The sequence below is a fragment of the Phaenicophaeus curvirostris genome, chromosome 5 (assembly GCF_032191515.1).
Source record: "Phaenicophaeus curvirostris isolate KB17595 chromosome 5, BPBGC_Pcur_1.0, whole genome shotgun sequence".
Classification (NCBI taxonomy): domain Eukaryota; kingdom Metazoa; phylum Chordata; class Aves; order Cuculiformes; family Cuculidae; genus Phaenicophaeus; species Phaenicophaeus curvirostris.
The window spans coordinates 6,807,603-6,828,269 of NC_091396.1; the positions used below are offsets into that span (position 1 = coordinate 6,807,603).

The following is a 20,667-nucleotide window of genomic DNA, read 5'->3' on the forward strand; positions in this document are numbered from 1 at the left end:
TTTTCAGTAGTGTGAGTCTGGCTCAGTGAGTTATGTGGGGATTTAATTTTCCTCTGGGTTCCTTGGAAACCTCCTATAAATGGTTTAAATTTACCAGACTGATTTCTTTAGTCTGCCTGTTTCCTCCGTGTGTGCTCTCTCTCTTCGTGAAGGTTGCCTTGGGTTTTTATCACCTCATCATTGCTCCTAATTCACTGATAACAACTGGCAATAAAGGAAATCTCCAAGCAGGTTAAAGACCTCCTTCTCCCTTAGTGCTGCAGTGATAAAAAGTGTTCAGATCCTTTTTTTTTTCCATCGTGTCTGTCATTGTAAAAAATGAACATATGGAAAACAAAATGCTTAAACTTGCCATTGGTATCATCCCCACAGGGAATTTCCAGGGAGGATGCCTTCACCAGTTCCAGGCTACCTTTATACTTTTTTGCCCCATATGGGGAGAGAACATTGCTTTAAGTTTGAAAAGGCACTTCCAGTCATATTAATATAAATATGGCTGTGGTAGCTGGTGCAGCTCCATAACTGTTTGCTAGCAGTGTAGCATTTGTGATCCAGAACTCATTGTAGTCTGCAGTGTCAGGATATATAAATAACCGAACATTTATCTTGAGCTGAGATCTGGCCACAAATAACTGCTATCAGGGCTCCCAAGATATCTCAAGTCCAGAAGCTGTGCCTGTATAAGGCAACCCAAAATACATTTTGGCTGCTGGCAAAGACAGGGTAATCCCAAGGAATTCTCCAGCAAGGAGCCTGAATCTCTGAGTTTATCAGCTAATGGCTTTCTGACTCCAAGGTTATCATGCTGATAACCCTCATAAGGACTAGGATTTATACCTTCAGCAAGCAATTAGGTAGAAACGCGTGGATAGCTGAACTCTTGGTGGCAGTATGTTTTTTCTTTAAACCAATGTGTTTCTTCCCTGACGTTTTCCAGTTCTCAGAAATCACTGGATTCATACCACTACATCCATCATTTCAAAACTCAGTTATATGTTTCATTTCAGGCACCGCCCGGTATCACAGAGAAATTTGCCATGTTTACAGAATATATAAGCGCTTACAAGACAGCTTCCCCCTGCCACCTAAGAAGAGCAAGTGTCCAAGAAAAATACAGCAAAATAGTACAGCTTGATCTTTGTTAGCTTGTAACTTGGGTGAGTCATATGGTTGATGTGCAGCATGCATTTGCACGTAAATAATGGTGAGATCCATCAAACTTGGATCCTTGCTTCTTCTGGAGCCGTATGCTAACTGTCCTGGAACACATGTTGTTAATAAGGTGAATTACAAAATAATCATTTAAGGAAGATAAGCAAGTGGGGAGGAAACATCTGTGCATCTTTTGATAAATGTAGTGCAGAGAGAAATGGACCTAGCAATTCAGAGAAAATATAAAATGGTAAAAACGGTGAATCTCATCCCAGTCTTCGTTGGAAACTACTGTGATTTTTTTTTCTTGGATAAATAGAAAGGGGAAAGAAGAACTGTTCAGCTGATTTCTCCCTGGCCTTTAGCATAAGTAAACCTTATCTTCCTTAGTGCTGACAAGGATTACAGCTCTGAACCCCACCTGCCACGGAGCAGGTATGAAGGAATGGGCTTTCTAGGTGATGTTTTGATGCCTAATGTTCAGTTCTGAAACTGCAAACTTTCAGCACCCCTATTTTCTGCTTGTTGTAGGCATCTGTGGAAAAAGTATGTGTTTGGAACAAAAAAGAAACCACTCTAACTTATCGGAATCTCTTGCACAGGTGACATCGGCCTAGGGGAAACGGATCTCTTGAATGGGATGGCTGGTCACTGTCTGGATGATGCTAGGAGCCTCCACCTCAAGGGTCCCTGCAACAGAGTCTTCAGCTGGATCAGGTGAGACTCTCCAGGCTGCTGTTCTGTTGCATGTCTATATTCACCTGGGACATGCTCCTATGGGACTGCTCTGGCAAATTCATGAGCTCTTTCTAGTGGTTATTGTAAACTGTGAACCAAACATCTCCTGGCTGCATTAGCTATGTACTAAATACTGTCCTATGTCAGCATCTGTTGGAGCAGTTTCAATTGAACATTTGTAATTCTGTGTGCATGGTTTGGTCAGTTCTGCAGGCAGAAGGGCTCCTGGCAGCTGCTGGGACTGACAGGCTCTCCCTCTAGGCTCTTACTCTGCATGTTGAATATGCAACTAATGCCTACCAGCTGAGCTTTGCACAGAATGTGCCGCTCAGGAGGAATATCTGGGCCCTCCTAGTCTTCCCGCTTGAGAGGTTGCACAGCAATGAGTGGAGTACTGTGCTGTGACCCCCCTGCCCCAGTGAAGCCCAGACAGTGGGTGGAGATCTGAGGAGATCCTGGACCACCCCAGGAGCTGATGCCTGAAGTGCGCTGGGTGCACATACAGGCAATGACCTGATACCCACCTAGACCTTGGTTGTAGCAATGGGACAAACATGAATTTCATGTTATAATTCATTGTTATAATTTAAATGTCACGGACTTTGCCACACAGTGTTGCTTTGGAAGTATTCCTGCTGCTACTGAGATTTAGTTTTGTTTGCATTTTTTTCTAAACTGGACTCTTCTCTTGGTAGCTCTGGAACGAACTGGCTAAGATTATTCATACAAGCTGCAATATTTTTCAGCAGAGCAGTAAACTAATGTTATAATTTACATCAATAGGAACAAAATAGCTTGTCTTGGTGCCATGTACCTTTAAAGGCCCCAAGATCTTCCATCATGCTGAAACACATCACCCACAGATAACTCAGAATGGTTTGCAACCATTCTTCATGCTCCTTGTCCTGTTTAAGAGCAGGATGTGGCTGCTAAGGATTTGGCTGGTCTATGGAGGCATTTGAGGCTTAGGTCAGTATGGTCCAACCAGCTGTGTTGACCACAGGCAGATCTGGCCCACAGCCCTTCTTCTGGAGAAGACGAGGAACAGCTGCTTGAGCTGCAGATGCAAATGGGGCTGATGAAGGCTCGACAGTAGGAGTGACTGGCATGGGAGCACCTGGGCAGCATGTAGGTAGCTGTCACAGCGGCATGAGTGTCTGTTGATGGGGGAAAAAAGCTGTGGTTAAAATATGAAATTTTGGTTAAAGGGAGGCCTCGGGTACCTATTTACTGAGCTAGGAGGCTCTCAAATTGTCAGCCTCTGAACTGGCACTACAAGCCTGGAACTCTAATTATATATAAAATCTGTGTATATATATACAGAAGAGATTCTGCTATAGCATGCTTCTAGCTTTGTGCATGGCTGAGAATTAGTGCAAGAAATGGATTAGTAGCAAGCATCGTCTGAACATTTGCTTGTCCTCAGATGTTTTGGCTAAATAAAAGGGATTGCATTCAAAGAACAGGCAAAAGTTGACTTTAAAACTAGGAGACGTGTACGGTTTAAATATTCCATAGTGATGTCATGGCAGGAAGTAAAGTCCTATTTTTTGTCCTGATTTAATCTTAATGGAAAGGATAAGAAAATATTTCAGCTGTACAGCTACTGCTATGCCTCTAAGTGGTGTGCTTCACAGAGCAGCTGGGTCTTTGCACGTGCTGCGCTACACTGCACACATCCCCATGCACCCTCGGTGCAAAAGTCACAGTTCCCCTGAGGTTATGAGGAATTACACTGCCATAATCTCCTTGCCAAATATGGTCCACAAAAGTCAAAGTGTACGCATAAAAAACCCCACTAACTTATCCTTGCAAAATCCAGTAAAGTAAAACACATGTACTGTTATCTGTGTTCCTCAAGTGCGTGAGGTAAAAAAAGAGAAAATGTGTCAGTGACTACTTACAAAATAGCCTTAAAGTCCCCAAATCTATGAATTGCTACTTTCAGTGCTTCCCTGGATATCATGGTATTTTCTCAGGGATGTAACCAGCCTCATTCACACTAGGGGAAAACTGAATTTCTATGCTAAATATCCAAACTGTATACCAGAGCAGGGTAGGTTTTGATGGCAAAATGAAAGATGATTCCAGAGTATAATATGTTATGGGAATTGCACTAGATCTGATCAAAGAAGCTATTTTAAAACTGGATTTAAACCCTGAGCAAGAGCTCAAATGCCCTTCAGAGAGACAGACAGCCAAGGCTGTCCCTCTCCCTCACCGTGTGTTGAACAGAGGCTGTGTGTGCTAAGGGCAAGCACTGCCTGGGATCTGTCACAGCAGCAATGATGAGCGGGGAGGGAGAGAAAAGAAGTACTGCTACTCTACTTACACATACTTTGGACTCTGCATGTTTGTACAAACCTTTAAGCTTTTTATAGTTGGCCCAAGTACAGCAAGAACAAATCAAGCTAGCAGCTGGACAAAGCCTTTATACTTCTGACCTTTGCCAGCACGGGAGCATCTAAGCTTGCATCCAAGTGGGCCTTGGGATCCAGCAAAGCTTTCAGCAAAGATTTGACACTTTCTTTTTCACATCTGAGTGGCGCAAGTAGCAGTAACGATGGATATTGGTTTGTTATTAGATTACATTATCAACAGGCAACGTCTTGATTATATTAAATAGCTGTCAGCCTCAGAAGTTGTTCAACAGTTTGAACCGTTGATCTTTAGATTGATTTTTTCCTGAAGGAAAATATTTAATTAACACTCACCATTAAATCAGTGGAAAAAAAAAAAGCAAACGCTGTCCTGACATATATTCTCTTTGATCTTTGCTAATTTGCAAGAATCTCTGTCTATACTTGTCTTTATCATGTTCAGTCATTGTGAGAAAATCCTATTTTCATATTTTTTTCTGGCTTGTTTATATTTTGTTCTCATATGGTCGGCTTCTAGTATTACATGTGGTTTAAATAGAAAAGACATGGTGGCAAAACAAAATTTCTATAATTATTTTGTGGGTTACCCTTAAATTGATGGGTACATCTTCAAAAGGATAAGGCAATTAGTGGGAAAAGGAGAAAGGGCTGAGATGCCTGGAAGGGACATCCAGTCAAGCCATTTTCCAGACCTCCTGTCAGGAGATCACCCATGGTGTCTGAAACTTGCTGGCTCACCTTGGTGACCCATTGGAGGGGATTGCTGTACAGAAAGCATCTGCTTCCTCAGACCCTTGAGTTGTGAGGACTTAGCGTATGCAGTGTGTTCCAAATATAACCAGTTCTGCCAAGTTTGGTAGGGCTGTGTACATGAACACAGGAAAGAACACACACATGGCCTTCAGCCTTCATTTATCCAAAAGTATAAATGGAAAAACAGGTCCCTTTTTTTCTTCTTATGAATCTGCAGAAATTATCACATCACAGTGTGCTCCTTCATCTCAGTACGTGGAGATCAATGTGGTTTTAGCCAGACACCTAAAATACACAACCAACAAGTAGAAGGTAGTGAGGACAGATTTAGAAGAGCCCCTTGGGTGTGGAAACGTGTCCTGAGTCCGGACCGTGTGAATTCAGGATCTACTGAGAGGTGACTGAAAGGTTATTCTCACATGGCAGTCTGCATGGGTGCTGTACTGGCCTTTCCAAAGTCGATTTGAGCTTTCTCTTTGGTTTCAGCATGACCAAGATTTAATCTTAAATATTTTTAATATTTTGGATACACGCAGCTCATTCTTTTGCAAAAAGAAACTAAATCAGAATTCCAATAGGTTCCTTCAGAAAGAGTATTACCATGCTTCTCACCATGCCATATACGCTCCTCTTAAAATGGAGGAAAGACACATTTGCCTAGCTAGGAAAGACACTGCTCCAGTCTCACGTTGCGTGTTGGACTTCTCTCTGCCACCTTCTTTTTTTTAGACATCCAGATGTCTTTTGCTGGTTTTCACTGCCATGGTTGATTTACAGGTGATGAGTACTGAGAAACTCTTAGTTTGTGTTTGTTACAGCATGACAGAAACATGTGCTGGCTGCTTTTGAACGATCTCCTGGCTAAGGCTGCCTGCATTCAAATTCCCCATGGACCCTGGCATGGATCAGCTCTCTCTAAAGAGTTGCCTTCAAGATTCAGAGCCTTGGACTTGGCAGTGGAGCCTCCCGTCAACATATGGTCCAAGAGAAGATGGGAGGTAGGACTGGAAGGGTATATTTCTTGTGCCTGTACCATCTCTCACAGATCCTACAGTTGCTGGTGCTGATAGTAGTGCCCAGAAGTGTGAATTTGGGGAAAATTCTGAGGACTGCTAAAATTGTGATGCTTCTAGAGGCATTTTTGGTCTTAAAGTCCTGACTGCTTGTATCAGAACTGGTACCTACATTCAACACACTAGTATGTTCTGTTTATTAACTGTTACGTATTAGCTTCAACAAGTGGGATATGGTTTTCTTCATACAGTCTTACTTCACCTACAAACCTTCCTACTTTTAATAGACACGAGGCATATAATGAGAGAATATTCTGTGCAATTCCTGAGAAGATTAGACACGTTTTCATTTGCTAATGCATTCCACTTCCAATGTATTTGCTACTGTAACATCTGGATAATAAGGGTGTTTGATAATCAATAAACTTGATACAATTATGATGTTTGGAAGGGATTACTCTTGCATTAGTTTTAGTCACAGATGATGTGACTGTGTATCCAGTTAGTCACAGTTCCTGGTTTATATATTTGAGGAAGAGATGAAAATGGACTTTTTAGTAAGAAAACAGCAGACAAAGTCTTCAGAGGAGATGACTTGTTGTCTAAGTTAGATTTATATTTTTTTATCACGAGGCAATGAAGTGTTTGGTTTGCATGAGTTAAGAAGATGTTTTAATTGCTCAGTTTTTCCTAATCAAATCATACAGCTAATTGTTTGCAAATGTTTAATAACCAAAATAATTTGTAAATGTCAACACATTTGTACACCTCTGTAGAAATGAACCTCTGCTGAAAATTTGTACCAGAAGTACTCTTTGCCATGATGATTTTTCTCATGCAACAATTTTGTCCTAAGGCTAGACAACATGTATCAATAATTAGTACAGAGTAGCTGGTGGTCAGAGAGAACTGTTAGAAAACATTATGGAATTAACACATCCATCTGGAATTAACACAATGAACAATCTAGGAACTGCTTCTCATATCTGAAAATGCCTGGCTTTTCTGGGAACTTGTTTCCAAAAGCAGCTAATGGTTCCAGTATTATTCATTGTGCTGATTCTCAGATGTCTTGAAGCCCTCTCCCAACCCTCCAAAAAAAAGAGAGAAAAAGCTACTGTCTGCAAGTAATTTGCAAGCAAGCCAAGTGCAAGCGAGCCAGTTACAATATAGAACAAAATATTATATTTCCAAGATTCGTCTTTGCCTGCCAGTGGCATGGGTGAAGTCCCCACCACTTTCAGCAAGAGTCAGAGAACGCTTGTTTAAAAAAATACAGTCCTCAGTGTCTTCTTCTGAGTATAACAGTTATTAAGATAGTTATTCTCTCCATTTATGCTGCAGCAGCTTTGGGCTCCCTTTTCACCACTACAGCAGAAGCAACACCAGCAAATGTCCAGAAATCTTTGTCAGAGGTGTGTTCACATTCTTGGCAGTGAATTAAGACTAAACTGATCCCCTTCAGAAAAAGGGAGGGGAAAAAATACCGATAAATAGAACAAGACAAACAAAAGATTTCATAATGTGCAAATAATATGATTTAAATTATCGCCATTAAATTAGTGGTCCTAGCTACAATTCATAACTTTCAAGTCTTCACAGAAACAGTAGTATAATGCTTGCTTCTCATTTTAGCACTTTTTAAAATTCTGTGCATACATTTTCAGGAATGCAAGAAACCACCACAAAACCAACCTGAGTTTACAGCCCATGGTTATATGCAACTTTGACTGGACTGCTTTGAAAGAAAGGTAGGTTAGTTTTACCAGATGGCTGAATATCTTGTGGTTAGTACACCCACCTTAACAATTCCTTGTTAGTCCAAAGTGTTCAGTTTTACAAGTAATCAAAAGATGAACAAATTACCCTCCGTGGTTATTCAGAGAGTAATGTTAGAGAGCTTGGCGTCATACCTTGTAAGTTGGATCAGTTCAAATGTATAATTTTTTTTTTAAAAAACAGAAATAGGACGAAATGAGCAAAATGTACTCCTTTGAAGATAAATACATAAAAACATAAGTACCTTTAATGGCAAAACCTCTTACAGGCAGCGTGAGTGGCAAACCCTCAGAACTGTGCCTGGACAGCAAGCCAACCCCACAGCCCCTTTGAAGTGCAGTTTCCTGGGGCAGCAAAGGTCAAGCACATCTCAAAACCCTACTCTGCACTTTGGGAGATAAGTGTGAAGATAAGCAGAACATAGGAGAACTTGCATGGTTTCATTACTCAAATAAATCTTTGCTGCTATTCCCAGTGTTTTTATTTGAGTAAACTATTCCTTCATCAAATTTACATGCAAATCACTCCAGTGCAACAAAAGGTTTAGAAAACACTGGATATGTCCCCCCTTGCCATCATCCTATGTGCAGACTTTCTACAAAGAGGGAGGAATTTTGAAGTCCAATGCCATATCACTCCAGGAGTACAACCTGCACAATATAAGACAGCAGAGTAAGTAGTGATATAGGAAGTTTGAAATCAAGGGTGAAATCCCACCTCCTGCCAGAGGTATGGAACAGTGCCAGGGGCCAGCTTTTACACAGAGGTTATTGTTAGTATATCTTGATGTAGAACAGGAGAGCCAGAGAAGGGAATACTCATTGTAGTTTTTTTTTCAAAGCAATATTTGTGCCTTTTGGACGTGTCTGTCCTAAGCTATTTGGATAATGGGGTGAAAGAGGCCACACGCTCCTGTCGCTCCTTTCTGTTCAGTCATTTTGCTGCCACCTGCAGATTTAATGCTGGAAACTTAATTACACAGGCTCTTCCTGGGGAGAAGGGGAAGGAGAGGCAACCCCATAGCTGCAGAGAGGCTCCTTCTGCTCTGAAGGCTGCTAGCACAGGATAAACAGATCTACACATTGCAGATGTTTAGCCCAGAGAGCTGTTCTCCCTGTGGGTTGCTCTTGTAGAGAGGATGGGTTGTCCCACCCTGCCTTCCAGACACTTCTCGGTTTTGAATGTACCCTCTTAATTTCAAACAGTTGTCACAGGATTGCTTTGGTTTAGTTGAACCTTATTAGGGCTCCAAATAGTAAAATATTTAAATGCCTCTGAAGACGCCTACTATGAAACAGAAGTATTTATTTTGTTACCAGAGGGAAGTTGCTCTTATTTGTGCTTATGTGGGTTTGGGCACTGAGGCACTTCAGCAAATTTACGCTTGGGTATCACCTATGTAACGCTGGAGAAAACTCCTTCATGTCTGCCACATCAGTACAGTGCTGCTGTTTCAGTTTTTTCCTGCACCCTGGCTAGACAGGCCCTAGGGAAAAGCAAGTTGATCAGGTAACGCAGGATCTGGGACAACCAATCCCAGTGGCATTAAATCACCAGAACAGACTGATTTGCCAGACCAAACCTGGTGTTCGGAGGCTCTGAATGCCGGTAGCAGGGCCAGGGCTTTCTTATCCACAACAACCACGCTGGAAGAGCCATGATATTTCCTAAGTCTAAATTAGCCTGCTAACTTTATACAATCTGGCTTCTTTCCATTAAATCCAATTGGTACGTCTTTGCTTCTTGACCGTAAACCTGGAAACAGACGAGTGATGTTCCTGCAGCTCTGCAGAGCATCCCATGCACTCTGGATCAAAGTCATGGTAGTAAACGACTGTGCTGGGGCTCCAAGTTGAGCTGCAGAGGCAAGACTTACCAGTGCCCACTGGATCCTTAGCAAAAGGGCCTGCAGAGCCATACACAAGTCATCTTGAATGCTGGTTCCTAAGCCATGCCATTCTGAATAAAAATCATAAATTGCAGTAGGAGGTATAAATTCCCTATCAATATTCTGCGCAAACCTCAGGCATGGGAGAATAACGCAGTGTTAGGGCTGCTGAATGAGTGCTCTGTGTGCATCGAGTCATTAAAAACCTGTGGAACAGTCAACCATGACTGCACAAAAATAAATATAGAGCTGACTGTAAATAGTATCCCTTCACCTGCTTCTTCAAGTAGAATTTTATAAGAATGTTTGTTAAAGGGAATGACTTTTTTTTTTTAACAGGGAGATTTTGATATATTTCAATTGAAACCATATGCTTGGTCTTGTGCTGCTCAAATACAAAGTCAGCCTAGTTTTAAATTTAAAACACTGTTAAAAGCACCTAAATAAAAATCTGAGTGAACGTGTTAGATACAAAAAGAACATTTTCCAACTCCTAAAAAATGGATCTGGGAATACAAATGAATTTAACTGTAGAAATATGTTTTGTTTTATTCTTTATTTGCTACATTGGGAAAAGTATGGATTAGAGGCAATTAAACCAGTTAAATCCTAGGAAATTTTTTGTCATTTTTCTCTCACTTTTATCTGAAGAGGTGTTATTATATATGTTTCAGTTTTATCTGGGGCAGAAAATAGAAAGGCTAAACCATTTCAGAGAAATGTTTAATAAAACTACATGCAGTTGTTTAGCCTGAACGTGTAGGCTCACATTCTAATTTCATGAGCAAGGACTTTGAAGGGTCAGTAAAAACAGAAAATTTGGTGGACTAATCACTACAAAATATGTCAAGGCTTAGCTTTTATTTGGGAATTCATTCCAGATCTTAACATATAAGATGATGTGTGTAAACCACAAAATGTCATCCGTATAAGGGCAGCAAAACTGGGAATATCGTAGTGTAAAACCTGCTTAAATTGTTGGGGAATCAACCTAGAGTGTAGGCATGATAAAATTCTGCTTCCAGAAAATTTAGATGTTTTCAAGACCTTGCCTCAAATGAATACGATAGATCCCAGGACTGCAGATCCTAAGCAACTGTATCAGTGGATTAATCCCATTGGAAATGACATCAGCATTTCCCCATCAGACTCTCAGATTTTTTCCAAGGCTTTTACTCAAACTCTTCTCCAACTCTGCCCAAGCAGAATATGTCAGGTTTAAAGCTTTTTCTGTTTTGTAAGAGAGCAAGAGAAGGAAAGAGGAAAAAAAAAGTTGTGTTGTTATTTAAAAAAAAAAATCCTAAAATAAATCTTATTTTACTCCTAGTGGGTTAGAGGCAAGAGGAATGTGTGATGATGAATAATTAGTAAACTGTGTTCCTGTAACATCTGCAAAGTATATGTTTTCACATACAGCCCTTTCATGTTCACGTAGATCATTAAATGTAATATAGAAAGGACTGAAAATCAAATCAATATTTTAACAGTGCAATGCGCTGTCTCTGTAACAAATCACATTTACAGTAATGGGAAAACTTCTCCATGTGCTGGCCAATGATGATGCTTTTTTAAGTGTTTTCATTTCCACTGAGGAAGTGTTATTATTTCCATTTCAGGAATCTTGCTGAAGAAATACTAGCAATATCCCTTTTTGGCTTCATCAACAGACAGAAACAGCAAATACTCTTCCATCTTTGTCTCTCTTTTAACCTCTTCCCTTCTCAGGAATCATCCAGATGCATAACCTCTCTTTTCAAAAATAACCTGAGCACACCCTCAATTTTCTGCTTTAAGCAAATGATATCTACATAAAGTAAACCAGCAAGCACTACAGAGATTTGCTGTCTTGAATCTCTTTCTGTATTTTTTCTACCAAGGTTGAGTTCATTTTGGTGTTGGATAGAGCTGAAGAACATTCAACACTAATTGCATATTATTCTGAGACAACCAGCCTGACAAATCCATTCTCTTGGTTGTATCCATGTTCAGCCTCATCCCCAATACTTCCTGTAATTACTCGTGGTTTTTTAAATTGCTTTTCTGTCTTGCTTATCCAAGTGAAGCCTGTGCTAAAGGATTCTGAGGACATTAAGTTCAGACACAGTTGTGGTTTCTACCTAAAATCCATGAAGAAGAAATGGGTCTTCAGAACGTATCAGCCTTAAACACAAGCTGAAAACAAAGTTTTTTTTCTCTGCAAAGTTGTATTTGAGCAGTCTCTTGTTCAGCTGTTCCAGTTCTGGATTAATTGTGCCTTTCTGAGAAATTCAAAATTTCAGTGTATCCATAGATAAGCATGCTGGTCCTGGAAAAATCAGTACAGTTCGTGATTCCACACATTCCTATTTTCTGTTGTATTCCAAAGTTATACTCAATGAATAGTGGGTGCATTATAAAAGTTTAACTCTAAAAATCGGGGCGGGGGGGGTTGTTCTGTAGAAATTTTGGTATATTCTTGTGGCAATTTTCCTACAAAAACCTGGCATGATTCTTTCCATGGGCTATTTCATGCTTGCCTCATTTGATGCCATTTGAGCATTTAGTACTGCATCCTACAATTAGAAATTACACACGCATACCTGTTGGTCTCATGTTTAAACAAGGTATCTTTATGTAAAGCTATAGAACAGTTCACAGCAGGAAAACAGAAGCCAGTAGTTAGGAAACATTTATACCCTAAAGCCTGTGGGGCCTTTAGGACCATATAACATATATCTGTTCTCCAAATTAATGTCCATTTACTGCTGAAACGTTCTGATGAGTTTAAGAGTTTACCATGGTCTGTGACAGAAATAGCAAGCATGTATGGGCCAAGAATCAAAGATGAAGCACTGCTTGCAGAGAAAGTTTATGCAAGCGTCACCTGAAATCTAGTGCTGAGCTGTGTATTTGCCATCAGTATATAGACAATTTCTGGACTAGAGACAGACTTTGGTGCTGTTACATAAGAAGTTATGAAGAGTAAATTCTGCCATTCTTTATAGTACTATAAACCTAATATGTTCAGTGGAAAAACAATGTCCTTGCCACTGCAGAGAACATCACGCCAAGTATTTGTAAAAAGACAGGATCCGTACGCTGCTTTATTTTTGTTTCCAGTACATTTTCCTTGTTTTATGCAAAAGGAATTTTGAAATGCTTGAGCAGGCACAGAGCGTAAAATACTGTCACGGTGAGATCAACGTGCTTTTTGACAATGCCAGGATTTCAACGAGGGCCTTCACGGGAGCACACCACGAGGAGCAGCTGTTTCTTGGATGCATCTCAAAAGCTCCCCAGATATCTGATCTCATACAATTACCCCATGGGTTCCCAGCAGAAAGTGCAATGTTCAGCAGAAAAGAGCTCTCTTTCCTCTGTGGTTCTGTCCACCCTGTGTTTCTGGTATTCCCAAGAAATTCCCTCTATCCTCCTTCAATTTTATTGTCATCTGTGCCTCCCAGAGAATGCCAGAAATTACTTTTGAAAACTCTACTTTGACACCGATTTTTTATGCTGTTGTTTCAGGCATTGCTGTGATGTTCCTGCTGCCATTAACTGTAATGAAAATGTCTGACCTTTCAACCCAGGACTTGATATATAAAGGTAATTGCTACTTTCAGTGTATGTCTTTCAAAAAGAAAATAATCCGATTTTCATTTGTATGCACTTGTTTTTATGGGCAGTTTGAAGGTATTCATACCAGCTTATCTTGGTGCGGTCTTAAGACTCTGATCTTTTAGATGTGGTTTTTTAATGAATAACGGCTACTCATGCAGAGTGCTGTTCTGTCAGCAAAAGCCCTGCATCTTCTCCATTGCTGGATGCTTTTGAGTTAAAACTCCGTTGTGTTATAATCCAGAACAATTCAGTGCCTTTAATCAGGCTCTTACGTATCTTTCAGCAAGCGCCAGCTTTTACCAAAGCTTAGCCCACTGAGTCACCAAGGCTGCAGATGCCATATTGCAGACTTCCTTCAGAAGCAGACATTCCAAGTGGGTTACTTGGGGAGAGACTATTTTGATGTAAAACTTAAATAAACCTTGGATAATGCATATTGGATTGAAAACAGCAGTGGCCGGGATTCGGCAGCTGCAGCAGGGAGCAACAGACACCTCTTAGTCTCTTAGTGTGGGAAGAGATGGCAAAGAAGTATTTACTAAGGCTGAATTTTTTACCCACTGTGGCACTGGTGAAAGCATAACCATGCTGACAAAGCTATAGCTGAGTGATTTACAGCGTGGTGCCTCCGTGAAGAGACCTCAGAAGTGGAGTCCACCACAAACCAAGCATCAGCCAAACCAGTCAACTGGCAGTAACAGCAGCCGCGGTGGAAACTCATGTAGATAAAGTACTATGGCTGGCAAAGAATTGGGAACCAAATAAAATATTAGGTGAAAGAAGAGCATCCTGGGAATAAAATTGTTTGAAAGAGCCCCTGTTGGCAAACACAGGCCAAGGACAAATGCCAAGCAGGCTCAGTTGAATAAGCTTTAAACCTTTTATAGAAAGCTGAAGCACAAAAGCTTAGCCTAATCCAGCTTATTTATATGAGTGTTTTCTGAACTTAATTACAAATTTAAAATGTTTCCAAATGTGTGGAGTGTTTCTGTTTGGGTAGACTGTCTGGCCTGGGTTCTCAGCAGTGCAAAAGAGGTTGCCTGGACTCTGCAAATATTGCTTACCTTGAGGTGTATGTGCACATGGTTTTCACTGACTGCAGGACTTAGAAAGTCTGCTTAAAGTAATTAAGTAGAAAATTCAGCTATCACCCCTGCTGTCTCTGGGTTAGGTTTGTTTGTTGTTTGTCAGACTGGATGGTTTATTTTTTGCTTGTTTCTTGTTGTTTATTAGTCTTATTACCTTCTGCACTTATGTAGAGTGCTTCAGTAGGCTCTTAAGTCAATACCTGGGAATGCTGATAGCACAGGTTATCAGGAAATAGTGAAGGCCATACTGACAGTGATAACTTGCATTCAGTACAGCTGTGTTGTACCTTAAAGGGCCTGGGCACGTATTTAAACCCATCTCTGAGCTGCCACTGGTAGCAGGGATACCTGGGAACAGAATCAGCAGCCAGCCACCAAAGTTGGATATGTGGAGACAAGGGCTTCACTGGAGTTTCTCAAGGAACTGCAAGTGAAGAAAGGAGCAGCCCATGTAGCTCAGCGTGCTTGGGATCAAGAGCATCTGGTCTCTAAAGCAGCTGTTTGCTTCATGTGTGCCCAGAAACAGGATAGCTTGTGATTACAGAATGAAGCTGCCATGAGGGAAGGGGCTTGAGACTCTTGTGTTCGAAACGTAGGTGCCTAATGTGATGGCAGCATAAGAAATGGTAGAGCCCAATTCCCCAAGGCCCCATAAGGCTCTGTCCTACAATGTTCAGTATAATAATAGTGAAAAAAAGCAGAGGTGTAATATAAGCATCTGGCCTATTTCCCAATAAAGTTAATTGTAAGCATCACAGTTATTTACAACATCCAAAAAGTATCAGGATGATAGTTGAAATCTTTACATTAAAGAGGAGATATAAATATTTTTGCATCCAAAGCCCTCACAAACAGTAGTGGGAGTTTTAACCCTGGATGACCGGAGGATTTGGTATAATCTCTGCTAGCTGGTGATTTTTTTCCATAAAAGCAGAAAGATGATGTGAAAGGAACCGGTAAACTTTACAGATCTTTTCTTTTTGTGATCTCACCTTGATTTAGCAACTCAAAAAAGGTAAAGATTTATGCTAGCTACATGCAAGGTTCAACCCTGCTGCAATCCAGCTGCTGGTTTCATGCAGAATATCATTTCATGGAAGAGAAACACTTAAAATTTTACAAAGTTAGGCCTGTAGGATGAACTGTATTTGGATTTTCCTCAAATGCATCTAACATTTTATTTATGAACAGCTTTTGCGTTTCATTTCCCCGTCTTTACCCTGTCAAGGTTTACTGCATTAAGCATTATACGTGAACCCACATCATTTTCCCTTTCAAGTTTTGAATCAGTGAAAGAGCATGTGGCCAGAGGGACTAGGCGTGCATGTAGCTTTTCCATATTCCTCTGTCCCGACACTCCATGTTTGCTGAGGGGCATGCAGAGCCATTGTGAAAACAGACTGTTAGCAAATTAGTTATTTCTAAGGGGAAAACGAGAAAAAGTGTTTAGGGGTTTAGTTTATTAAAGGGAGAAAGGTGTGCACACCCGAGAGGGATGATGCCAGGGTGCGATGCTCCGGGGTGGTACCCAGTGGGGGGTGCCTGGGAGTGGTACCCAGAGTGTGATGCCGGGGAGGCGATGCCTAGTGGTTGTACCTGGTGGGTGATTCCCAGGAGAAATACCTGGGGGGCAATGCCTGCAGGGTGCGATGCTTGAGGGTGGTACCCAGGGGACAATGAATGGGGTACAATGCCCAGTGCTGGTACCCGGGTTGCGATGCCTGTGGGCAATGTGGGAGTGCGATGCTCGAGGGTGGTACCTGGCATGCAATGCAGGGGTGTGGTGCTGGGATGTGATGCTCCAGGGCAGTACCTGGCAGGTGATACTAGGGTGCAATGCTCAAGGGCAGTGCCCAGAGGTGAAGCTGGGATGTGATGCTCGAGGGCAGTACCTGGCAGGCAATGCCAGGGTGCGATGCTTGAAGGCAATACCCAGCAGATAATGCCCAGGCGTGATGCTGGGGTGCAATGATGCAGGGTGGTACCCGGCAGGTGATGCTGGGATGCAGTGCTCGAGGGCAGTATCTGGTAGGCAATGCCAGGTAGCAATGCTCGAGGATAATAATAGGCAGATGATGCCCTGGTGTGATGCCAGGGTGCGAGGCTCCAGGGCAGTACCCGGCGAGTGATGCTGGGGTACGATGCTCAAGGGTGGTACCTGGGGGTGACGCTGGGGTGCGATGCTTGAAGGCAGTACCTGGCGGGTGATTCTGGGACGCAATGCTCAAGGGTGGTACACAGGGGCGATGCTGGGCTGCGATGCTTGAGGGCGGTACCCAGGGGCGATACTTGAGGGTGGTACCCAAGAACAGTGCCCAGGGGTGACATCAGGCTGTGATGCTCAAGGGCAGTACCCAGGGGCGATGCTTGGGGGTGATGCTCAAGGGTGATACTCGGGAGCGATGCTCGAGGGTAGTACTCAAGGGTGATGCTCGAGGGTGATGCTCGAGGGCAGTACCCAGGGGCTATGCTCGAGGGTGGTACTCAGGGTCGATGCCCGGGGGTGATGCCGGGGTGCGATGCTCGAGGGTGGTACCCGGGGTGCGATGCTCGAGGGCGGTCCCGGGGGCGATGCTCGAGGGCGGTACCCGGAGTGCGATGCTCGAGGGCGGTCCCGGGGGCGATGCCCGGGGCGGGGGCGGCGCGGGGGCCGCTCCCCCGTCCTCGCCGGCTGCCCGGGCTTTAAAGGCGTCGCGGCGCCGCCCGCCCCCACCAGAGCGCCGGCGGGTCTGGGAGCCGCCGGGGCGGCAGCGGCGGGGCCGGGGGAGCCCGATGGGGCGGGGGCAGCGCGGAGCCGCCCGCCCCTAGGCTGTGCCCGCAGGATGCCGGCGGCGCCGCGGCTGCTGTGGCTGCTGTGGCTGGGCTGCCTCTGCAGCCTCTGCCGCGGGTATTTCGAGGGCCCCCTCTACCCCGAGATGTCCAACGGGACCCTGCACCACTACTTCGTCCCCGACGGCGACTACGAGGAGAACGACGACCCCGAGCGCTGCCAGCTGCTGTTCAGGGTGAGCGAGCAGCGGCGCTGCGGGGCGGCGGCGGCGGCCGGAGGGCTCAGCCTGCGGGAGGAGCTGACGGTGCTGGGCCGGCAGGTGGAGGACGCGGGCCGGGTGCTGGAAGGCATCGGGAAGAGCATCTCCTACGACCTGGACGGGGAGGAGAGCTACAGCGCCTACCTGCGCCGCGAGTCCGCCCAGATCAGCGACGCCTACTCCAGCTCGGACCGGTCGCTGAGCGAGCTGGAAGGCAAATTCCGCCAGGGGCAGGAGCAGGGGAGCCGGGAGGAGGCCCGCCTGGGAGACAGCTTCGTGGGTTTGCTGCTGCACGCCCGAGCCCTGCTGCGGGAGACCCGGCACATCTCCAGCGGGCTGCGGGACAAGCACGACCTCCTCGCCCTCGCCGTCCGCAGCCACGGCGCCCGCCTCAGCCGCCTCAAGAACGACTATCTCCGCTCCTGAGCTTTATCTCCGCTCCTGAGCTTTATCTCCGCTCCTGAGCTTTATCTCCGCTCCTGAGCTCCGTCCCCGCGCCGTCCCCGCTTGGTCCCCTCGCTCTGCGGCTCCGCCAGCCCCCCCGGCAGCCTTCATCCCGGAAAAACTTATTTATTATACTCGGTTTCCTAAACAAATAGCGCGGTTCTGTAAGCCGGGAGGTTAGAGGTACGTTTAAGTTAATACCCGTATTTAAAAAAAAAAAAAAAAATTCCCCATGTCATATCGTTCACCTTTGGTTACAAAGCAAAATGCGCTTTCTCGCCTCCGATTCCCCGTTGCTGGTTTGTGTATTGTCTGTTTTACTGCAGCTCACCTGCTGCAAGCGTGGCTAAAGCTCCTGCCCGTGGCAGGGGAGGGGAAACTGGATGATCTCTGAAGCCCCTTCCAAGTCAAGCCATTCTATGATAAAGGTGGTGCTCACCAGCCACATTCGAACTCACGTGTAGCAGATGCTTAAATTGCTTTTGTCGTTCTCCTCCTTCAGGGTGAGACCTCTGGCCTTCTATTAACTTTCTTAAACTTTTGTAACGGTATGTATTCTATACAAGTAAAATATTGTTCTACTACGCAACTCCAAGCTGTGATTTCTGTTTGCGTCTTGAAAGACCGTAACTATTCTGGCAGGATTTGTACTCTTCCAGGCTTGCTTATCTGTGACTCTGAGCTATCGTAACCCCAAGAGCCGTCCAAAAAGCCTTATGTCAGATTCTGAGAATGCTGATGTAGATTTTTATAGTAAGAAGAAGGAGCCCTGGCGGTGATTTGTAGTTTAGATCCCAAATTTGAGAGCTGGGTTTCTCAGACCATGTTTCTAAAGCAGACAAAAAGGTTTACTCTGTGCCAGCACAGTGACATTTCTTGTTGGTGTCTTTGTACTTTTGCTAGCGAAACTATTAATAAAACTATTTGTGCTCCTAGACAATAGCAAAAGTGCCTACTGGGAAGGAGGGGGAGGATTGTTTGGGTTTTTAGACTCATTGCTATTTAATTGTCAGTTTGGGGTAATATGGCTACTAAGTTACAGATACTGCAGGCAGAATTTACTGTTTGGATGAGGAAAAGTTCATATGTTGTTTTAATAAATATTTGAAAACAATGTTAAAGCAGTTTTTTTTTTCTTTTATTGTTCTGCTTGAGACGCTCTTGATTTAAAACATGCTGATGCAATATGTCTTTTCAGCTAAAATTTGAGAGTATATAGATCCTGCCAAATGAAATAACTCACTTTTTAGTAAAAACAAATAAATACACAGATTTGAAAGGTAAGCAAGTTTCATTTAAAGCAATAATACACAAGTGCGTGTGGGGTGGATTTTTTTAAGTTTATGAACGTTTTTAAGAAACTAGAAATCTTGTGGAACTGGAAGAGAAGCTGTTTGATGCACACTTAAGGTCTGATCTTGTTTCTCGTGCTCAGTTATGCTGTAAACCGTCCAGTGGGTAAGTTAGTCAGAAATGCAGTGAGTCGACATAAGTCACCCGGGACTGGAGCGCTGAAGGCACTGGGAAACATCTCATGAAGGTATGTGCTTAAAGAACCTCCAGACTATCCAGGCAGCTCTCTTTTGCTAAAAGCAGTGCGATATATCTCCTAGCAGGATACTTTAGATGTTGGTTTGTATCTTCAGATCCCAGTATCTTTGAAAATCTGCCTGAAAAAAAGAAAACATTTTATCAATTTGTTTCAGTGGAACTTAGTGTTATTTTTCAAGCGTGTTGTCAAAAGAGAAGGTACAACTGGTTGTGGCTTTTAGAAATGAATTTATTTGCAATGCTTTCCTTACCACTAGGGTTAGATGTAGCATCCTACAAGCGAAAAGGGTCATCTGAATCACTCGGTCTTGTCCACCCACTATCATAGCAAACTATGTAGCATTTCTGGGATGGGTCAAGCTCTGGAAGTGCCTGTCTGTTTCATTCACATCCAGTCTCCTTTCTCACTGAATCTTATCCCTTTAGAACTAGGTGCCAAAGATGTCATGCAGTTCCATTTGTGCTCAGATGCTTAAAAGGCATTTTAATCTCTGCTTACTCACTTTCTGAGTCATCGGTTGATGACTGATGAATTGTCAACATCAGTAAAGAAATGACAATGGCAAATTCATAGTAGCAGTATAAAATACAGTTTCTTGAGTATGCTTTGAGCACCTCAGCTGTTCTATTTGCAGGAGCAAACTTTTAGTCAAGCTGAAACTATCCTAATGTAAGCAGCATACCAAGAGAGTACATGTTTGCAGAGTGCTTACTTGTCAAAGCAGGAGGTTACATGGTTTATGGAGATTTATGGTATAACTTGTTCCACTCAACATCCCTATCCATAAGTTGTCATCTAATGAAACAAAGCTATGGTTCTTTAAAATCCATACTAATATTTCTTGGTAAATATGAATATTTTGATAAATATCTTAATTGATTAATGTTTCAGCAGTATAGAGACTTTTTTTTTATTTGAAATAGAAGCAAAATCAGAGTTCTGCTCTCTAATGTTGATTATAAAGGTTTTAAATGTTCTCTTTTAAAAAGAAAATGCACACGTCTGAATCCAGTCTATGCGCAAGTTCATATTTAGTAAAAAGAGTCAGTTGTGTGTGGATTTTGTGAGGCCACTACAGAACTATTTTAGGGCATTTAAATCTACTACAACTTGATTTACATATTTTTGGCTGATCTAAGCAAATATATATATAAAACTTCCATTAAAAATGTATCAATTTTGGGTCAGAGCTGATGTACTAAATGGCCTTTATAAATCTGCAGTCTGATTAAGTTGTGCTAAGAATTGCC

The 20,667-nt window shown here is 43.0% G+C and overlaps 2 protein-coding genes across 2 annotated transcripts in view; both read left to right on the forward strand.

The window, feature by feature from the left end:
• Positions 1-20,667, forward strand: part of ANO3 (anoctamin 3) — a 378,658-nt gene that overhangs the window by 282,861 nt on the left and 75,130 nt on the right. The window lies entirely within an intron of this gene.
• On the forward strand, positions 17,152-19,002 carry FIBIN (fin bud initiation factor homolog). The gene has a single exon (XM_069856988.1). It carries the CDS (start codon positions 17,215-17,217, stop codon positions 17,845-17,847), a length of 633 nt encoding a protein of 210 aa, XP_069713089.1. The 5' UTR covers positions 17,152-17,214; the 3' UTR covers positions 17,848-19,002.

Excerpts from the sequence above, each read along its gene's own strand:
- FIBIN (XM_069856988.1), top strand. The coding sequence starts at position 17,215 with ATGCCGGCGGCGCCGCGGCTGCTGTGGCTGCTGTGGCTGGGCTGCCTC.